The 16,981-nt window shown below is 38.6% G+C and overlaps 1 protein-coding gene across 1 annotated transcript in view; it reads right to left on the minus strand.

The window, feature by feature from the left end:
• The window catches only part of abhd15a (abhydrolase domain containing 15a), an 11,577-nt gene extending 3,000 nt beyond the window's left edge, over positions 1-8,577 (minus strand). The window contains exon 1 of the mRNA XM_067507647.1: positions 7,544-8,577. Within this exon, the coding sequence (XP_067363748.1) occupies positions 7,544-8,077 (534 nt within the window). The 5' untranslated portion in view covers positions 8,078-8,577. The remainder of the gene's footprint in view (positions 1-7,543) is intronic.
• Between the last annotated feature and the right edge of the window lie 8,404 nt (positions 8,578-16,981).

Raw genomic sequence — 16,981 nt, forward strand, 5'->3', positions numbered from 1 at the left:
AAAGGGATTAGTCCTTCTATGCATATACAGACACGACATGGTTAATAAGCAATATAGCTTACATTCAGCTTGCCGACATTGAAAGAAATCTCTATTTTTGTTCCTCTGAATAGGCCAAATGGTTGACGCACAGTGGCCTGGCTCCGAGTTGTAATACCACAGAATTAAACAATTCCTCCCTCTAGAGCGTCCTGTTTTTATTTTGTTCTACTAAATGTCTTCATGGTAGTAACACCTGAATATGCTTGATGCTACTTTTTATTGTGTAAAAAACACCTATAACCTAAACACCTGTTACCTCACAGAAAGCACTATCGATTACACGCTGCTAACTTGCACTGTGCTGTTTAACGGTATACATACTTAGTTTGTATTACAGAATATGTTCATTGCTCCAGTGAAAATGAACATGCAGTAAACACTGCATTTGGTATCGTTTTGCACAGATGAACCTTAGCAAACATTATCCATGTCACTGTTCTGGTCTTATCCAAACCACTTATTCTGTTCATGGTTCATGGATGCTGCAGCCTATGTAGTTTACCGAGCACAGGTCATCGGCCTATCACAGAGCTGATGAGACATCAAACCAACCACACCAGACTCCACGGAGAAAAGCCACAGCTGTGAGGCAGCCGCACTAACCCCTCAGCCATAACGTTGCCCCCTGGTTCTCATAACGTGGCACAAATAAAAACCTATCAAATTTGTTTCAGTTGTAAACAAGTAGAAGGAAAAACTCTCACTGTGTGGTTTCAACTTGAAATAAATTGTAATGAGGACAATCAATTAGTTCAAGCTATGAGCAAATCCAAAATTTAATATGTGGGCAAAGCAACATCAGATGCTGAAGTATAATCAGGTAAACTACTGAAAAATAAGACATTCGTCTGTAGCTATGAGATGTCATGAACTGCTTGGCTCGGAAAATGTCCAGACATTTGAAGCAGTTCTCAGACAATGTGGAGGCCCCAATGAAGGCCAACATTATGTCTCATTAACTGACATAATGTCCAAGCAGCCTACAGCCAGTTGCTCAGTCCAGAAAGCCGTAGCTCATTTGGTAGAGCAGGGTCAGTGCTCCGACTCCTGCTTCCTTACTGGCTACACGTCCCTACATGTGCCCTTGAGCAAAACATTGAAGACTGAACCCAGTGTTGCTCCCAGTTGGTCAGACGAGCACCCTGCATGGCAGCTGCCATAATCTGTGAGTGTCTGTGCGTGAAAGGGTGAATGTGAGGCGACATTTTTAAAGTGCTTTGGATAAAGTGCTATATAAGCAGCGCATTTATCATTTACCAATTTAGAAAGCCTCAACCTACACTACGCAGCTCCTTGAACTGGGCTGAGAGCAGGATACTTTCAGTTCTCTGTAAAATGGATATTGTGGGAGAATGTTACAAACTCCTGTGTTTTTTTTTTGGCTTTTAACCAGGGCTCTCAAGAAATTGGGTCTAATTTTCAAGGCTAATCCTTCTCATTTCTCCTGTGTTTCTGCTTACAGTAAACAGTTGTTTACCTCGTTGTGTCTGTAAACATCACTGACCTTTAATACGTCATATTGTTAAAGGGTTAGAAGTGTAGAAAATATAAGGACATGTAGCCCTGGAAACCAGCTTAGGTCTGCAATAAGTTGGTGTATTGGTGTAATTTGCAAAGGCTGGTTTGTGTTTTTGTGTCCCACTAGACATTACACAGCCTATACAACTGCTCAATATTTTAACTATAGTGTCATGGCTACGCAGAAAACGAAAAAGGTTTTACTGGCTGACGCTAAAAAACAAAATTCAAAAATAACCAACTTATATAAGCAGCCTGCTGCTTGTGTAGGAAAGATGCCAGTTCACCTCTTGTTAACATCACTGCTTTCACTAATGATCTTACAAATAATGATTGTTCGTAACCGTTGGCAGCACAGTCTCAAACAACTTTATGGTGCAAAACCAAGATACTTACAACTCATTATCAGATCTAACTAAGCCTAAGCCCAACACATAAGATGGGAGAAATACTGACTTATCTCTGGAAAAAACAACAAATGTTTGATTTTGAAAAGAACAAAATTGAGTTAAATATATAAATTACATTGAAATTTCTCAATGCAGGAATAGAATAAAAAGCAAGATTGTTGTGGTGTAAACCGAGAATATTACCTTTAGAATAAATGATCCATTACAGAGTCTGGAAACACACAGACATGATTAGACCGTTTAAATTTGTCACTCTGCTTCACCTTATCAACAAGAGCTTGAGTTCAGTTGTCTCGTACAAACGTTTGAGGTGTGAAACAATGACAGACAGTCTGAACGAATAAAGCTGTCAGATTATAAATTAGACATTTAGCTTTTTGCAAAAATTCCAGTGGATTGAGTAAGACTGCAGTAGCATGTTTGCTACTTACTGGTTACCTGTATAAAAAGAGAATTTTGTCAGATAAAGTGCATGAAAGACAAGAAAGCTCTGAGCAGATGCACTAGAATATCCATACTCTGATTGACCTCCTGCTTAACTCTCCTCATACTGTAGATCAATGGTAATTATTATGATGCGAGACGACTACATGAGAGGAAGCAATTTCAAATGAGCATGAATCACTTGAATTCCTAAAGATATAGAGCTACATTTTTCACAATTTAAACTGCATGAGAGAGATGAGGAGAAGTGAGAAATGTTACAGTTGAGATTAAATTAGATTAACTGAGTGCAAAGTGATTTTGTCCTGGTTATGCTTGCCTGCTCTGATATGAATACAGCTACACACTGCACAAACTGTCATCAGACAGTGTGGTGATGCACTGTGTAAATCACTCTTTATAAGCAAAATAAGTAATGAGATTAAATATTAAGCATATGGTATTGATGGTAAATAAAGTTCAGGTTGTTTGTATAAACAGTGTTCCCTGGTCTGGAGTCACTTATAAATCATTTATCTGTCACCATGAATTTGATAATAAACTGTGTTTATTAGTTTTTATATGTATTTCAGTCAAATAAGTATGAATAAATAACATCAAATATAAGTCCAATAACTTAATTAACAATCTGCAAAAACAATGCTAATATCTTAAATTGCTAGTTTGCATGTGATTTTGTTGTGAAACAGTAAAAAATGAACATCACTGACTCCAGCAGTTTCCTGCCAGAGCTGATAAAGTGTCGGCTCAGTGACAAATTCTTTCTGCAGTAAGTCCAGACACTGGAAAACATGCCAAGGCTCTCATGCACACTGTCCTTCTACTGCAAACACATACACACAAACAATTCAGAATTTATTCTTGTCTCCCTTTGGACTGAAACAATATTAGTAAATAAAAGTGGCCTCCACAATAATCCAGTCAAAATACAATGAATAATGTAAGCTTTACTTCTGTGTGACCATTTCTAATGTCAAACAAGCAGCCTTATTATGATACGTTGCAAAAAAAAAAAAAATCAGGTTTAAACTAGGAATGTTATTCAATTAAAAGTGTTTTAGAGCCAGCAAAGCACATTACCCCAATGTTCAGACCTTTAATGAGGTCAACCATCGAGAGATAAGCGTTCTGATTGATTTTCTTTTAAATGTTTGCAGGGACAAAGCTATCATACGATTTTAGAAATATGTTGTGGGAGGAATTCAGTTTGAGATTTACATCAATCCTACAACTTTATGATTTGGTCCTGTACTACTGTCCATGCTCATCCATCATCACATTTAGATCTTTTTTAAAAATTGCAATGTTGATAGAATAGATAGAATAAACAGCAAACTAAATCTATGATACCTTTGATATAAAGTGAAGAGAAGTCTTATAAAGCCTGAAAATCTTGTACTTGCTAGAGAGTTGATTCATCTGGCTGTCACAGATTTAATATACGGTTAAATGCTGGGGGATTTTATTGTAGGGAGTAGGGGGGAGAAAACAAATGAAAATCGCTCCAATAGTAGGACAGGAAAACACTGGCAGTGAAGGGAACAACTAAATAAACACAGTAAAACAGAACATTAACTTAAATACGGAAGAGAGGGAAGATAAATTAAATTGTAACAGTGCTGGAGAAGCAAGAAAACTGGCCATATAACTATGGTAAACGAACATGGGAAAACAAACAAGTAAATTAAGCATAAAACACAGACTGACAGACGGGGACAAATAAGTAACCAAACCTCACACCAAAATGGCAAAAACAGAGTCCAAATACAGGGGAAAAAGGCAGAACAGAGAAACAGGAGTCTAAACAGGGAAAGGATGCAGAGACTTGCTGTGCAGGAGCATAGAACATAACAACAAACATGAACTGGCAGGGAAGTGAGGGGAAAGCCAGATCTAAATAAGCAGGGGCACTGGTGAAGGTAATCAGGATAACCGGAGTGGGTAAAGAAACCAAAAAGACCACAAACAGGAAGTGACACAGAGGGACAACAAAATAAAAGCCAAGGGCCAGAAGTGAAGCTGTGGAAAACAGGGACAAATTAAACACAGGGAACAGAATCATGACACTGGCTGAATTTCCGCTATACCAGTTCATAACATTTCCATACCTTGCCATTTTAAGTAAGAAAAAACATCATCATACTTTATTCACAGACAGAAACGCTGCCAAATTCTCATCGAGGTGGGATGTGCCACTGATGTTAGAGAAAGTGTGGGACAGGTGTATGCATTGTGCTGAATGTCAAGAGGAAAACTTCTGTCTCCTTTGTGCAACAGGACACCGCAGGCTGCAATTCCTTTTCACTCAATATGTATATGAACACCTTCAATCTAAGGCTAAAAATCACCACTTTACACATATACTATACCCACTTTTTAATTTTATGGCAAAGGACACCATTAATAAATAGCTACACTCTCTATGTGGTTGGTCTGACTACTGTTTTTTGCCACCAAGCTGAAAAATTCACAAAGGGATGCAGAGAGAAAAAAACCCTGATCTAATGCCCCATTTCATTGTCTACCAGTGAAAACACTGAGAGGTTCACAAGTATTTGATGGACAGTACGCTTGGTAGCTACAGAATTTATTGTTGATATTACAACATGTATTCATTATCTGTAATGGCTCATGAGTTATACAATACTGCTAATATAATAAAGAACTTCCAAGACTAGGAATAATTATATTTTCCTCCTACAATTTCCTCTCTCATTGGATGAAATTTGGAAAATTCCACAGCTGCTGAAAAAAACATTATTATTTAACAATGATTTAAACTGAACATAATAAGCTGATTTTTTCATACCTCTTTAAAGAATGAGGAACACTTCAACAATTCAACAAAGCATTTTGGCAACAATCAGTGCCAAAATGCATGTAAAAAAATGCAGATAACTTCTGTTCTGTCACTAAATAACAAAAAACTGCTCAGAAATCTATCTGCTCTGAAAATGGGACCAGTGATAATCAAAATGGCTGCAACTGCTGGCTCTATGCTTACACAAACATTCATCACATTGCTCACAGGTAACTGAATATCGGGCTCGTCCCTACAATTCTTCATACACTTTCGAAATATTAAATTGACCTCTTTGTGTGACCTCTGTTTGGACTTGCCTGTACTTTAGAATGTCACTTTACTTTCTCTGAGAAGGTTATTTGAAGAATGACAGAGCTACAGCAGCCATTTTGCCTATAGCTTAGCACAAAAACTGACATGTAGCTTATGCAGGGGGTTACTGCATGTGCTGGACTAATTCTCAGCCAGGAAAAGCAAGTTCCTCACTCTGACGACAAGAATTTAAGTTGCTGCATGTGGCTAGAAAATAATCCGGCACATAACCTGGGCCACAACATTTTTTACACTTATTCTGTGTACAGATTAAATTTACAATATCACATTAATGAGTTAATGAGTTTTAGGATGATCTGCCTGATCCTGAGCTGTTGGTGGCCATTTGCATTTACCTTACAGATAAGGACAGTTTTAATCGTCTAAGGAGCATCCAAAACCAAACAGAGAGATCAGTGTAAATGTATTTTGGTAAATGTGTTCACTGATTTAACAACTAACCAACTAAATAAATTAATTAATATGAGATCCCTAATTAATAAATTCATGAGTTCTTGAAATGTGCTGCAAAAAAAGAGAACCCCCCCCCCCACACACACACACACTCTGTTTCTTCTCTGTGTCACAGATAGAGAGCCATGTGTGTTTATGGCTACACAAACATGAGCTCCTTTTATCTCTGTCTCTCACACACACACACATTTGTTTGTGCACAGTGAATATCACCAGTGACAGGAGCAATTTTAATTGGTTTATATGCCTTGTGGTGCCTCAGCCTCCAGCCCTCCCACACATAACAGGCTGATACCATCACAAATACTCTCAAATGATGCCCCCCCCCAAAAAAAAGAGCATGAGGGACACACAGAGATTTATGTGAATGTGTCAATTAAATGAGCTTTTCCCTGTAGTAAAGCTTTAAATCACCACAAATTTAAAATTAAAACCATTCCTTTTTTTCCCCTTCCCATTTTTTTCTGCTCTCTTTCCTCTCCCCTTTCTCCTGTCTTCAAACTTGTTTCTAGATCCACATAAAAAGTTAGCCAGTCAAGACTAGTGTCAGCACATTTGGGTTTGTTGGAGCATCCAGTTCTTGCAGAGCTGCCATTTCTGACATGGAGCTGACAGTAAGCCTGTGATGGATTTGCACACCGAGCTAATATTATTAAATGAAATGAACTAGCTTGATGCCAGGTGCTCAGAGTGGTGTGAGAGCCAATAGGCATTCATGTGCAGCAGTGCTGCACTTCCTCAGGCCTCTCAAGTCAAGCAACTCTTTGTAATCCCTCACTCAATTACCTATTGAAAGACTGATGCTTCCTCCGCATCCACTCTTTTAACCGCTTGGCTTTTTTCTTCTGACTGAGCTCATCATGGATTAAGCTCAAGTGATTGGTTTTACTCAAATGGCCAATTCTGATTTGCATTGGCAAATGTGGGATGAATATCTGGCTTCTCTTTTGAGTACTTTTCTCTTTCGAAGTAATGTCCAAATGGTTGTTGATCCAAGCATGTGCAAGTGCATTTTGCCCATTTTCTACTTTGTGAATCAGCACACTATTTCTTTTCATCTACTATTTTAAGATAACCAACATTGAAAATTCATATGCAAATAAATGTAGACACTGTCATGTGCAATAAGTTTCAATGTGTTCTCACACAGCTGCTGTCATTTTCATCAGGTTGACAAAATTGAAACAAAAACGTCAGCCATAAAACTCATGACATCCCTTGATATGCATCTAGTGAGGGCACCTTGACCTTAACAATTAAATAAGTAGAACTCGATTTCTGTAAACATATAGTGATCAGCATCATGCTGTAGTTAATATCTGCAGTAATACTGCTATTTCCAGTATTTTACGCTCTGTGGTTTGTGGACTATATAAGCATTTTATACTATTTTATTATCAACTTGCTCATTGCCTTTTGGTTTTTTATATGAGGTTTTGTTCACTTTATGACTGAAAATCATGTGCCCAAGGTTACACAAGCGCATTAATCCCCAGGGTGACTTTGTACTGTGAGGTGTGAAAAGCCATGCACAGATTACCTTCAATACATTTCTTGTAATCCTTCCAAAAGAGTTTGGTATGATGAGAAGAACCGGGCTGGTGGAGTGACTTGAAGTTCTGCGTCGTTTCTGGTAGGATGGCACTGCCCAGTCCAAGGCCACGAGCCCATCGTCGCTCAGCTGCAGGTTGTCCCGCACGAACTGGACTGGGCTGTCGTACGGCCAGCACGCCTCATACACACTCTGCAGAATTGCACTGGCCCTCCACATCCAGCCGACACAGGGCGAGTAAGTACTGAAAGTCCTACAGTGTTTGAGGAGATAGTTGGCCAAGGCGGACGGTTTGCAGATAAGAGCCACGGTGCGTGCTTTCTCATTGGCCACGGCCGTCAGGGCACCGTCGCTCTCCTCTCGATCTGTGGACTCCACAGTCTTGCTCTTCGCTGGGTGCTGTGAAATCCCCAGTCCTCGAAGCAAAGCATCAGACGGGTTCTCGGTGCCATAATATTTGAAACCCGGCCAGATTAAGGCCACCAGGATCACAATGCACAGAGCCACGAGCCATTCCAGCATTGGCGCGGTTAGGAGATAACACGGACACGCCAAAAGGTACAATAAAATTACACAATTACATTATAGAAAATAGGCACGCGGTCAATCTTATAGTGTGCTGATTTTTCTCTAAATAGCTTTTTGGCTCGCCGCCGAAGTTTGGTGCTTCTCTCCAGCGCAAAGACGCACCAGTTCCTCGTCGCGTGTGGTCACAACACGACGCTTCTGTCAGTCGAGCTCATTCCTCATGTTGCGACTTATGTGGGCGTCTTTTCAATCATATATATAGAAGAGGCGACTCCGTGCCTGTTTGAAATATCTAACAAGCGCAGTTACAAGTCCACTCTCGACCGGTACTACAGCCCAGCAAATGGGAGCGCAAGAAATGTTTGTGGGCAAAGCTGGGAACGCCTCCCATCAGGTCCAACCCCCCTCAGAGAGAGCAGGTAGTCCGTACATGTGATGATCGCTGCGGTTATCATCTGCTCCCTTAATCATAATTCAGTGTAGTAATAGTACACTGAGGTACATCTTGAGCATGTTTTGCACGTAGACCGAGTGACAGACCAGCCACTCCAGGATGTGGTGCGCATGGTCACACTCAGATCTTTGTCAATGGATTTGAATACACGTGCTTACTGTGACCTTCTAGTCGCAGAGAACGAGGCGACAAAAATAAAGGTTCATTGTTCGTAGGTGGAGGCCACGTAAAGTAATGTCATGTAAGAAATTCATTGTTGTCTTCTATTTTGTAAGAAGGACATGAAGAAACCGCTAAAAGTAGGCCAGTGTTCTTTGAAATGTAGATTATGGTTCACAGTGAGCGCTGCAGACATCCAGTTTGATCCAGGCTCAAATTCCCTAACGTCATTTCTTCTTTTCCTCAACTGCAATTCTTTATATTATCAATAACATCCAAGCTGAAAAACGTAAACATCCACGAATAATAGAATTTGAGTGGACAAACATTTAGTTGTAAGTCATGAGAGGTGATGTGGGGCAAATACAGATTTCCCATCTAAAAAAAGGGCCTCTGAACAGCAGCCTGAAAAAAAAACTTCCCCTCAAATTCACAGCATGTTAAGCTTCACATCCTGAGGCACAACAATTGCTCACAAGTTCCACCCTGTTAATGGACACTTTTTAAAGAGTGATGTAATATTAATTTGGCATTTTAATTAGTCACACATAAAGTTAAGTGCTACCACTCATGTAAGGTTGATGGATTTCATGGAAAGATGTGAGCTTAGCCATCTGTTTTCGAGGAACACGTTGTTTTGGACACTCTATTAATCGATGGCAGCATAACAAAGTGCAGCAGCCTGCTGAACATAAATTGGTGCCAATGTGGACCAGCAGCATGTGCAAGCGAGAGAAAACAAACCCAAATGGAAAGTGACAAGACAGTAGATCATAGTGTGTTTGTTCCAGTTTGTGATGCCACACAGTTCCTGTGGATTACCCGCTGGAAAATGGAAGCAAATGGCAACTAGGAGATGGCAAGCCACCGAGCAGAGGATAATAACAAATCGTGTCTGATCCTGGTACAGAGACTTTGAATGCTAAAACTTACAGCTGGTACAATGAAGAGTCAGGTGGGTGTGAGTTTGAAATCACAGAGAATGTGAGTCTTCCCATTTGTGTGAGGTAAACATTTCAAGTTGTTGCAGGCCTGTAGGAAAAGATGATCTCTCAATATGTAACCTTAGAAGCTTAATGATCAAACACTTGGTATATGATCATTAACTTTAATAAGAAGTCTGTACTTAATACCTTTAAATGCTTTTTGCGTAACAATGCTTCACTGCTCTTCTGTAAAGCAAATTAATCTTTTCATTTATTAAAATATGTTTGGCAGATGTCTTAAAAAAGGACGTTACCTGCCCGACTGAGACAAATCCATAAGCCAAAGGGAGTGAAAGTAAAACCTGCCTTAGGTTTTGTAATTTTTATGATAATTGCTGTTATTGTATGACACTTTCTCAGAGGCTACAGTTAGTTTGACGACATGTCGGAACTGGATTTTCTTTCCAGCTAACTTTCTTTCATGTAGGCGCTGACAGGATATATTAATGAAGGTCACGGAGAGGAGAATAACTTTTTTGTTTGTTTATTTGTTGATGTAAAACTGTCTTATGGTTATATGTTTGTATGCTAGTTAAGAACAGTATCAATTTTGAATTGGTCTTGGTCTTTTGAAGAAAACTTTATTTAATTTTAGTAATTTAATATTTGTTAGCTGTTAGTTTCAGTTAGAAACTACATATATTTTAGCCTATATTCATCTGTGACATTACAGTGTAATTTTTCATCTGCAGTCTTTTATATCTATATAATAATATACATCCAGACATTTTGAGAAACATCTGTTGCCAACTTTGTGGTTCAAAATCACCAAGTTTTCATGTGTTGGTTCTGCAAGAATAGTTTAGTTAGTTTATTTCCAATCACAGCACACTGCACAGATCTCCTGTCTGTCACAGCCAATGAAATGGTTGTGAAAAGGAGAAACTAATGCTGCTTTGTCTCTTTGTAAATTTGTGGTTCCAGGTCTTTCTTTTTCTCTCCCACACATGCAGAACTTGCAGCTCTACATGCTCCTTAGCTCTCTTCTTTGAGGCGTTTTCCAGCACCATTTGTCTGCACAGACTAACATTCCCAGCTGACTCCTTTTGACACAAAGGAACAACCACTTTACTCCAAGCTCCCTCTGGATACAGAAGAAACTAATTCTGTCCATTTGTAAAAGTGATCCTGTTCTTTTGGTCTGGTTACTGCCAAAAGCTCATGACCATAGGTAAATGAAATGTAGACTGAATGATGAATTGAAAACTTTGTTTTTCAACTCAGCTGCATTTTTACCACAACAGTCCACATTACAGCTGACACCAGTTTGTCTGTTCATCGAAAACCTCACTTTGTTCATCTTTTCCTTTTCTGTGTTGAAACATTTTTTGCTTTTATGTTTGTGTGGTTCTTCTTTTTTTTCTTTTCTTTTGCTGTAACAAAGCAGGGCAAACAAATTACCCTCTGGGATAAATAAGGTTGTTTGAATCTTCAATCTTTTAATTTGATCTCATGCTTCATTTAATCCATACTCATTATCAAGACCCTCAGATACAGCAAACTCATTCTCAACCTGAAGACTGCAACCCGTCAGTATGGTATCACCCAACTATGACCAAAGATTTACAGTAGAGGTGCTGAAAGTCATGGTCTGATGGACTCAAAAGACCAAATCATACACAAGTAGCAGAGTAGCAATTCTGAGGTTCCTAAAGCAGAGACTCCACAACAATGTCTGAAATCTGCAATGCCCCTCTTGGAACCAATGTTTGACAATCAGTGAGAGCCTATTTGCTGGCATTCTGGCATTTGCTTTCCCAGAGTGGCTGAACAGTGTAATACTTGAGGAATTGAAGCACGCCCTTTGGTCCCCAGTTTTATATTGGAATAATCTCACAAGTCTGCAAGTCCACAGGTATTGTCCCCATCCTCCATATGATGCTGAAGAGATGTCTCAGCCAAGACACTCCAACAATACCCAGAGGTTTCAGCACTGAGGATCTCATTCACACTCAAGGCTTTGTCATTAAGAAGCTTCCTATCTACCTCAGAGACCTTTGACAGAGATATGAGGGAGCGGACAACAGTAAAACCCTTCCTTTCAATGACTTTAGGTCTTATGCAGGGTTGTGAGAATCCCCACACCCAGTGCCACAATCTGGGCAACTCAAGAAAGGTCCAGCCCCTCTCCAGGAAGTTTTTTCTAGTGCCAGTATTCCTCAGTATTTTGATGGTATTTTAAAAGTTTAATATTACAAGAAACTGCTGTGTGTGGTAATAACAAGAAAATATATTTATATACCATTAAATAAATCTCATAAAAACAACAAAGGTGTCTTAAGGAAACCTTCTCATTGAAACAGGACAATAAAAAAGAAACAGCCTTAATAAATATACCATCCTGATCTAATTTAAAAAGGACTGAAAACATGTGCCAAACCACCATATGTTCTATGCACAGATTCCACTTCTATTTTTCACTGACCTTTGTTCCAAAGTCCAGATGAGTTTTACAAATGTCTGCAAAATCCTGATCCAGTTTCTGTTTAAACATAGTCAAGGATTCGAAGAGAAAAAGGTCACAGGAGATAAATAAATGTGGAATACAATAGTACATCTTGCATCAATGAAAAGAGATGAAAGGGAAAAAGGTCAGCAAATCAACTTGAACTTTGAAACTACAAAGTAGAAGTGATGAGATTAGATAAGGTTTGTAGTTACTGTGTTGGTTGGATACATGTTAGAGTGCAGTTCAGTCAAAGGCAAAGGTCCCTGGAAAATGTCACACAATTTTTTTAAATGAACAATTACTGTTGTCCTGCATTTGAAGACAAAAATGCACTCATTTAAATTTATTTACTGTAGAACTCTTGTCTTAAAAACCGCCATTTAGCCAAGTAACCGAGCAAGACAGATAGATAAAACAAATTCCTTTCCATTCCTTTCCCGTCTCCACGCATGAACGCGCACACACACACACACACACACACACACACATACACACACACACACACACACACACACACATGCACACACACACCTAATCAATCAAACATTGTGCTGTGACATGCAGAATGCAGAATCTTTGGAGAGTGCTGACAGAATAGGAAATGTACTGGGCTAAAATGAAGGCCTAGAGGTTGCACTTTCAATAACTATATATTTAATGAATGAAGTCGCCTCCTGATATTCTGCTGAAATGTACACATCTTCACAGTGACAGTCCACTGTAGGTACAATCAGTATAAAGAAATTAACAAAGAAAAATGACTGTTCTACTCTGACAGCTGAACATCATAAAACAGGAGTTCAACTTTTTGAAAAAATTGATTTTTTTGCTCTTTGAGTGCTGAAATTCAATACCATATCATCTCCATATGATCAATATATAGCTACAGCCAGGAGCTAGTTCACATACAGTAGCTTAGCATTAACACTGCGAATTCTCATGAATGAATTTGTTTGCATAGATGGGATCATAGGTAAGAATTCAACCACTAACCTCATAACTTCTAATGTACTGAGCTTCCCTGTATGGTATCTTCACAAATGGCAATGGCACAATGACACAGAACTTTCTGAGGTTGTCAAAAGTTCACAGGAAGAATCTGGAGAAATGGGAGAGTTAAAGGGAGAAGTGACATTGACAGACAGAGAGCATTCTGTGCACCCTTATTACTCATGGTTCTCGTTTGTGAACCCAGGCCAAATATTCCTCCTTCACCTATTAAATCATATTCTTGTTGCCTCTTCGGTGGTGATGCGAACCAGCTGTGGTCATTTGGGAGGATTGTCAATCAATTTAATATTGACATTCAAAAGTTTGACATAATAAGCCTCAGTAGAAGTGGAGACTACTTTGTTGTTCTCATGCTGTCCTGCCTCCTCCCTGCTTTCTGGGCTCGGCTTCCAGTGCCAGTCACCATGGCACAACCTTTACCATCAAAACAAAACAGATTACTGTAATTCAGGGCATCTGGAGCAACAACTTAGCTTAGATGTGGTTTTGCTTTTCTCAAAAAAAAAAAAAAATGTGTGATTGTTTTAGAAATAAAGTCTAAATGGATACTTCAACATCCCACCTAAGCAATTACAGAGGGAGAAATTCAGGTCAGCTCTCACCCAGCCCCTCCAAACTGCAACCATATGCAGAACTCATGTTTGAGTTGGCCTTAACGTTTTCAAATATTAACATCTACAGTATTTATGCAGTGTTGCAGTACGTGTCCTAATTCTGAACCCCTACTATGACGTAGGTCTGGAGCTGACTGAGTCATATCTGTAGTCCAACAGATGTGTCCACTTCTGTGGGTGAACATTTAATTGGCTGAAGTCTTCAAGGAGAGTCGGGCAAACAGAAACAAATGTTACAAATTATTACACACTTGCTTCGAAAACCTCAATACATTTTATATAAATTTAGAGCACAAACATAGTCCAGGACAAGCGTCCCAAAGAAAAAAAATATCAGTATTCTAGCATCTAATTCAGCCAAAACTTTGAGTTACCGACCTCTTGCACATTTTAGTACATGACCACATCCTCAGCAGCGGCTTTCCTGCCCCATTTAAACTTCCTGTACCATCAAAATTTGTGTTATCAACTGAGGCATCAAACCCAGCAGTAAACCTTGTAAGCTACTGATGTGTGAACAATTTATTTTGCTAAAGACTTACAAATAAACACAGTCATGTTGGCAAAGACTGAGATGTGAAACTATATGTGAAATCCTGGCAGTGCAAAGGCAGCAGAAGCAAATAAATACCCAGTCAACTGCCATAACGCAACCTCTAAAACCACAGCCTAATTTTAATGCCAGTCAAGAGGAAATTGAATCTAAGACTTATTCTTTGATGTGTTTATTCTCAAATGAAAGGAAAGATCAGAGAGGCTGTTGATTGAAGAACGAGCAGATATTGTGATTAAAAGTCAAAGAAGGAAGAAAAGAAGTACTGAGGTGAAGGCCTCTTGACCTTCACCTCAGTACAGACAAGAAAAAAAATCATACATGAACTTTAGTAAGTGCTGGATGACAGTAGTAGTCATTTTGCCTGATATTCCTGTGGTCTATTGAAACCATTAGGAGGGCATACAAGGTTGGTCTGTAACACATTTTCTAGGATTGTAACTGTGTTACTCTAATAATATTATTTTTCCTAGTAACAAGTAGTGTAAAAAGTTACAAACAAAATTGCAGTACTAATATTGCGGGTCCTCTCTCTTGTCAACTTACAACGTAACTTTTAATGTCGCCACATCAAAGGTTCATTTCAAATCTGACATTTAATATTCGAAGTCATTGCCCTTGCACACATCACTATTAGCAGCAGTATAAGTAGTACTGGAAGCTGACTGAAAGATGGAAGTAACAAGTGCCTAAAATCAGGGGCAGGAAATATTTCCATTACTTTGATTTTAATAGGATGAAGGTGATAAGAACATTATTGTAAAACGTAAATTCCGTGCAGATAGTGGTAAGACTCTTTCAAATGTAAAGAAACACAACCTAAGCTAAGCTGAACTTTTATATAATAATAAACCTGAAAGATTTAACCTTTTTAATCATGAATATTGATGTTAGTTTCAGGTGCTTTAACATGTAGTGAGAAGATCTGTAAAAATAGAACATTTAAATGACATGTGAATTAAAATGTAACATATTCATAAAACATGAAACAACATCAACAACCACAACAACATCATGATAAAGTCTTGACCAGTCAAGCTTTATCATATTATCTCACTGGTTGAAAAAAAACTGGAGAAATGCACTATGGGTACAGCAGGGAACAGCATGAGCTCATAAAATATCGACTGTCCAGTAATGTTGGGTTTTGGGCTTTATTTTAGCAGAAACAAGAATAAGTCAAAACAAACTGAGCTCCGACTTGGGTGGACTTGGGTGTTTGGAAAAATAGAGACTGGGAGCAGGCTGATACGGTTTCATTTTACAGAGGAAGTTAATCATTTTTTTAATGGAAAAATTAGACATTTGTAGCCAACCTCATAATATGATTTGATTATTCTAAATTAAAGCCACATGCTGGCTCATATGCTGGTAAGACATCTTGTCATAGAGAAAGGTCAATTGTAGTTCAAAACAAAATTCTATGATTTCTATTCAACACTGGTGATGATTGTTATGGTAATAAGAATTAATAGTCACATAATTCCTTGCTTTATGTACTATATTTTGTAGTTCACTAACTTCTTGTATTGGCACATTTGACACGTGACAACCAACATGCAGGGGATGCTGTAACTCACTAGCCTGAACTGCAGTGGGTATATCTGTTTGCTTCACTGTAAGGCCGGAGAAGGGCCCCTTAGGTTTTGTGTTTTTGCTCTGACTTTAGTTACAATCTTTATAGAGTATAAAGAAAAGAAAATAAACTATTTGAACACCTGTAAATAAGTCAAGTAGATTATTTAAAATCCCATCCCAGCTGATTTGTGATTTAGTAGGGGCAACCAGACAGATGACTTGTTCAGGCCTGTGACTCCTGATGTCAGCAGATATTTATTTGAATTAGCTGCTTGGGCAGATGGAAACAAAAACAGCTCAAAATTTTGCACAAGTGACAAGTTTATCCATCAATGATTCATTAAAATAACAAAACACAATTTGCTAATGTGTGTACAGTTTGTGTTGGATTGCAGATGTAACGACTGCCCCAAAACAAGGTGAAGTCAGATGTTGTTTTCATAACACTATCTGTATAAAGATGATTTGTTCTCTGAGTCAACTTGTTTCCTAGGTCTCCTGTGAACATTCAAATCTAATCACCTAATCACTACTTTCTCTGTCTGGGGTGAAAGAGTAGGGCTTCTGATATAGTCAAGTCCAGACAATAAGCGAGACAATCAGCTTGACGGCACCTCTTCAAAAAGCCTGGAGCCAGGAATATTTTCTTTGGAGGCTGAAGTCTTCCAGTGTCTGCAGCACTATGTTGTGGATGCTTTATGAGTGTGTGGTGGCCATTCCCATCTTTCATGCTGTGATCTGTTGGGAAGCATAATAAGTGAATGTGGCAGAATATAACAGGTTGGACAAATTAATATTTGAATCATAGCATATGTAGATAACGCACTTTATATAGAGCCACATATAGGCCACTTTAAAGTGTGTGTAAAAGTCTTTCATGTTAGCTTACACACACAATTCAATTCCACAGCACAGCATCACAGTATACCTCTCATATTAACACATTTAACACATATTTTTTATTTTTGTTTCTATGGATGACATTTGGAATAAAAATACATACAGTACAATGCTCATTACTCTCCTGTAGCATTTGTCACTGCAGCATACACATTTAGTAGGATCAAAACCAACCCCATATGTTTATGCTGGAT

The sequence above is a fragment of the Channa argus genome, chromosome 6 (genome assembly GCF_033026475.1).
Source record: "Channa argus isolate prfri chromosome 6, Channa argus male v1.0, whole genome shotgun sequence".
Lineage (NCBI taxonomy): Eukaryota > Metazoa > Chordata > Actinopteri > Anabantiformes > Channidae > Channa > Channa argus.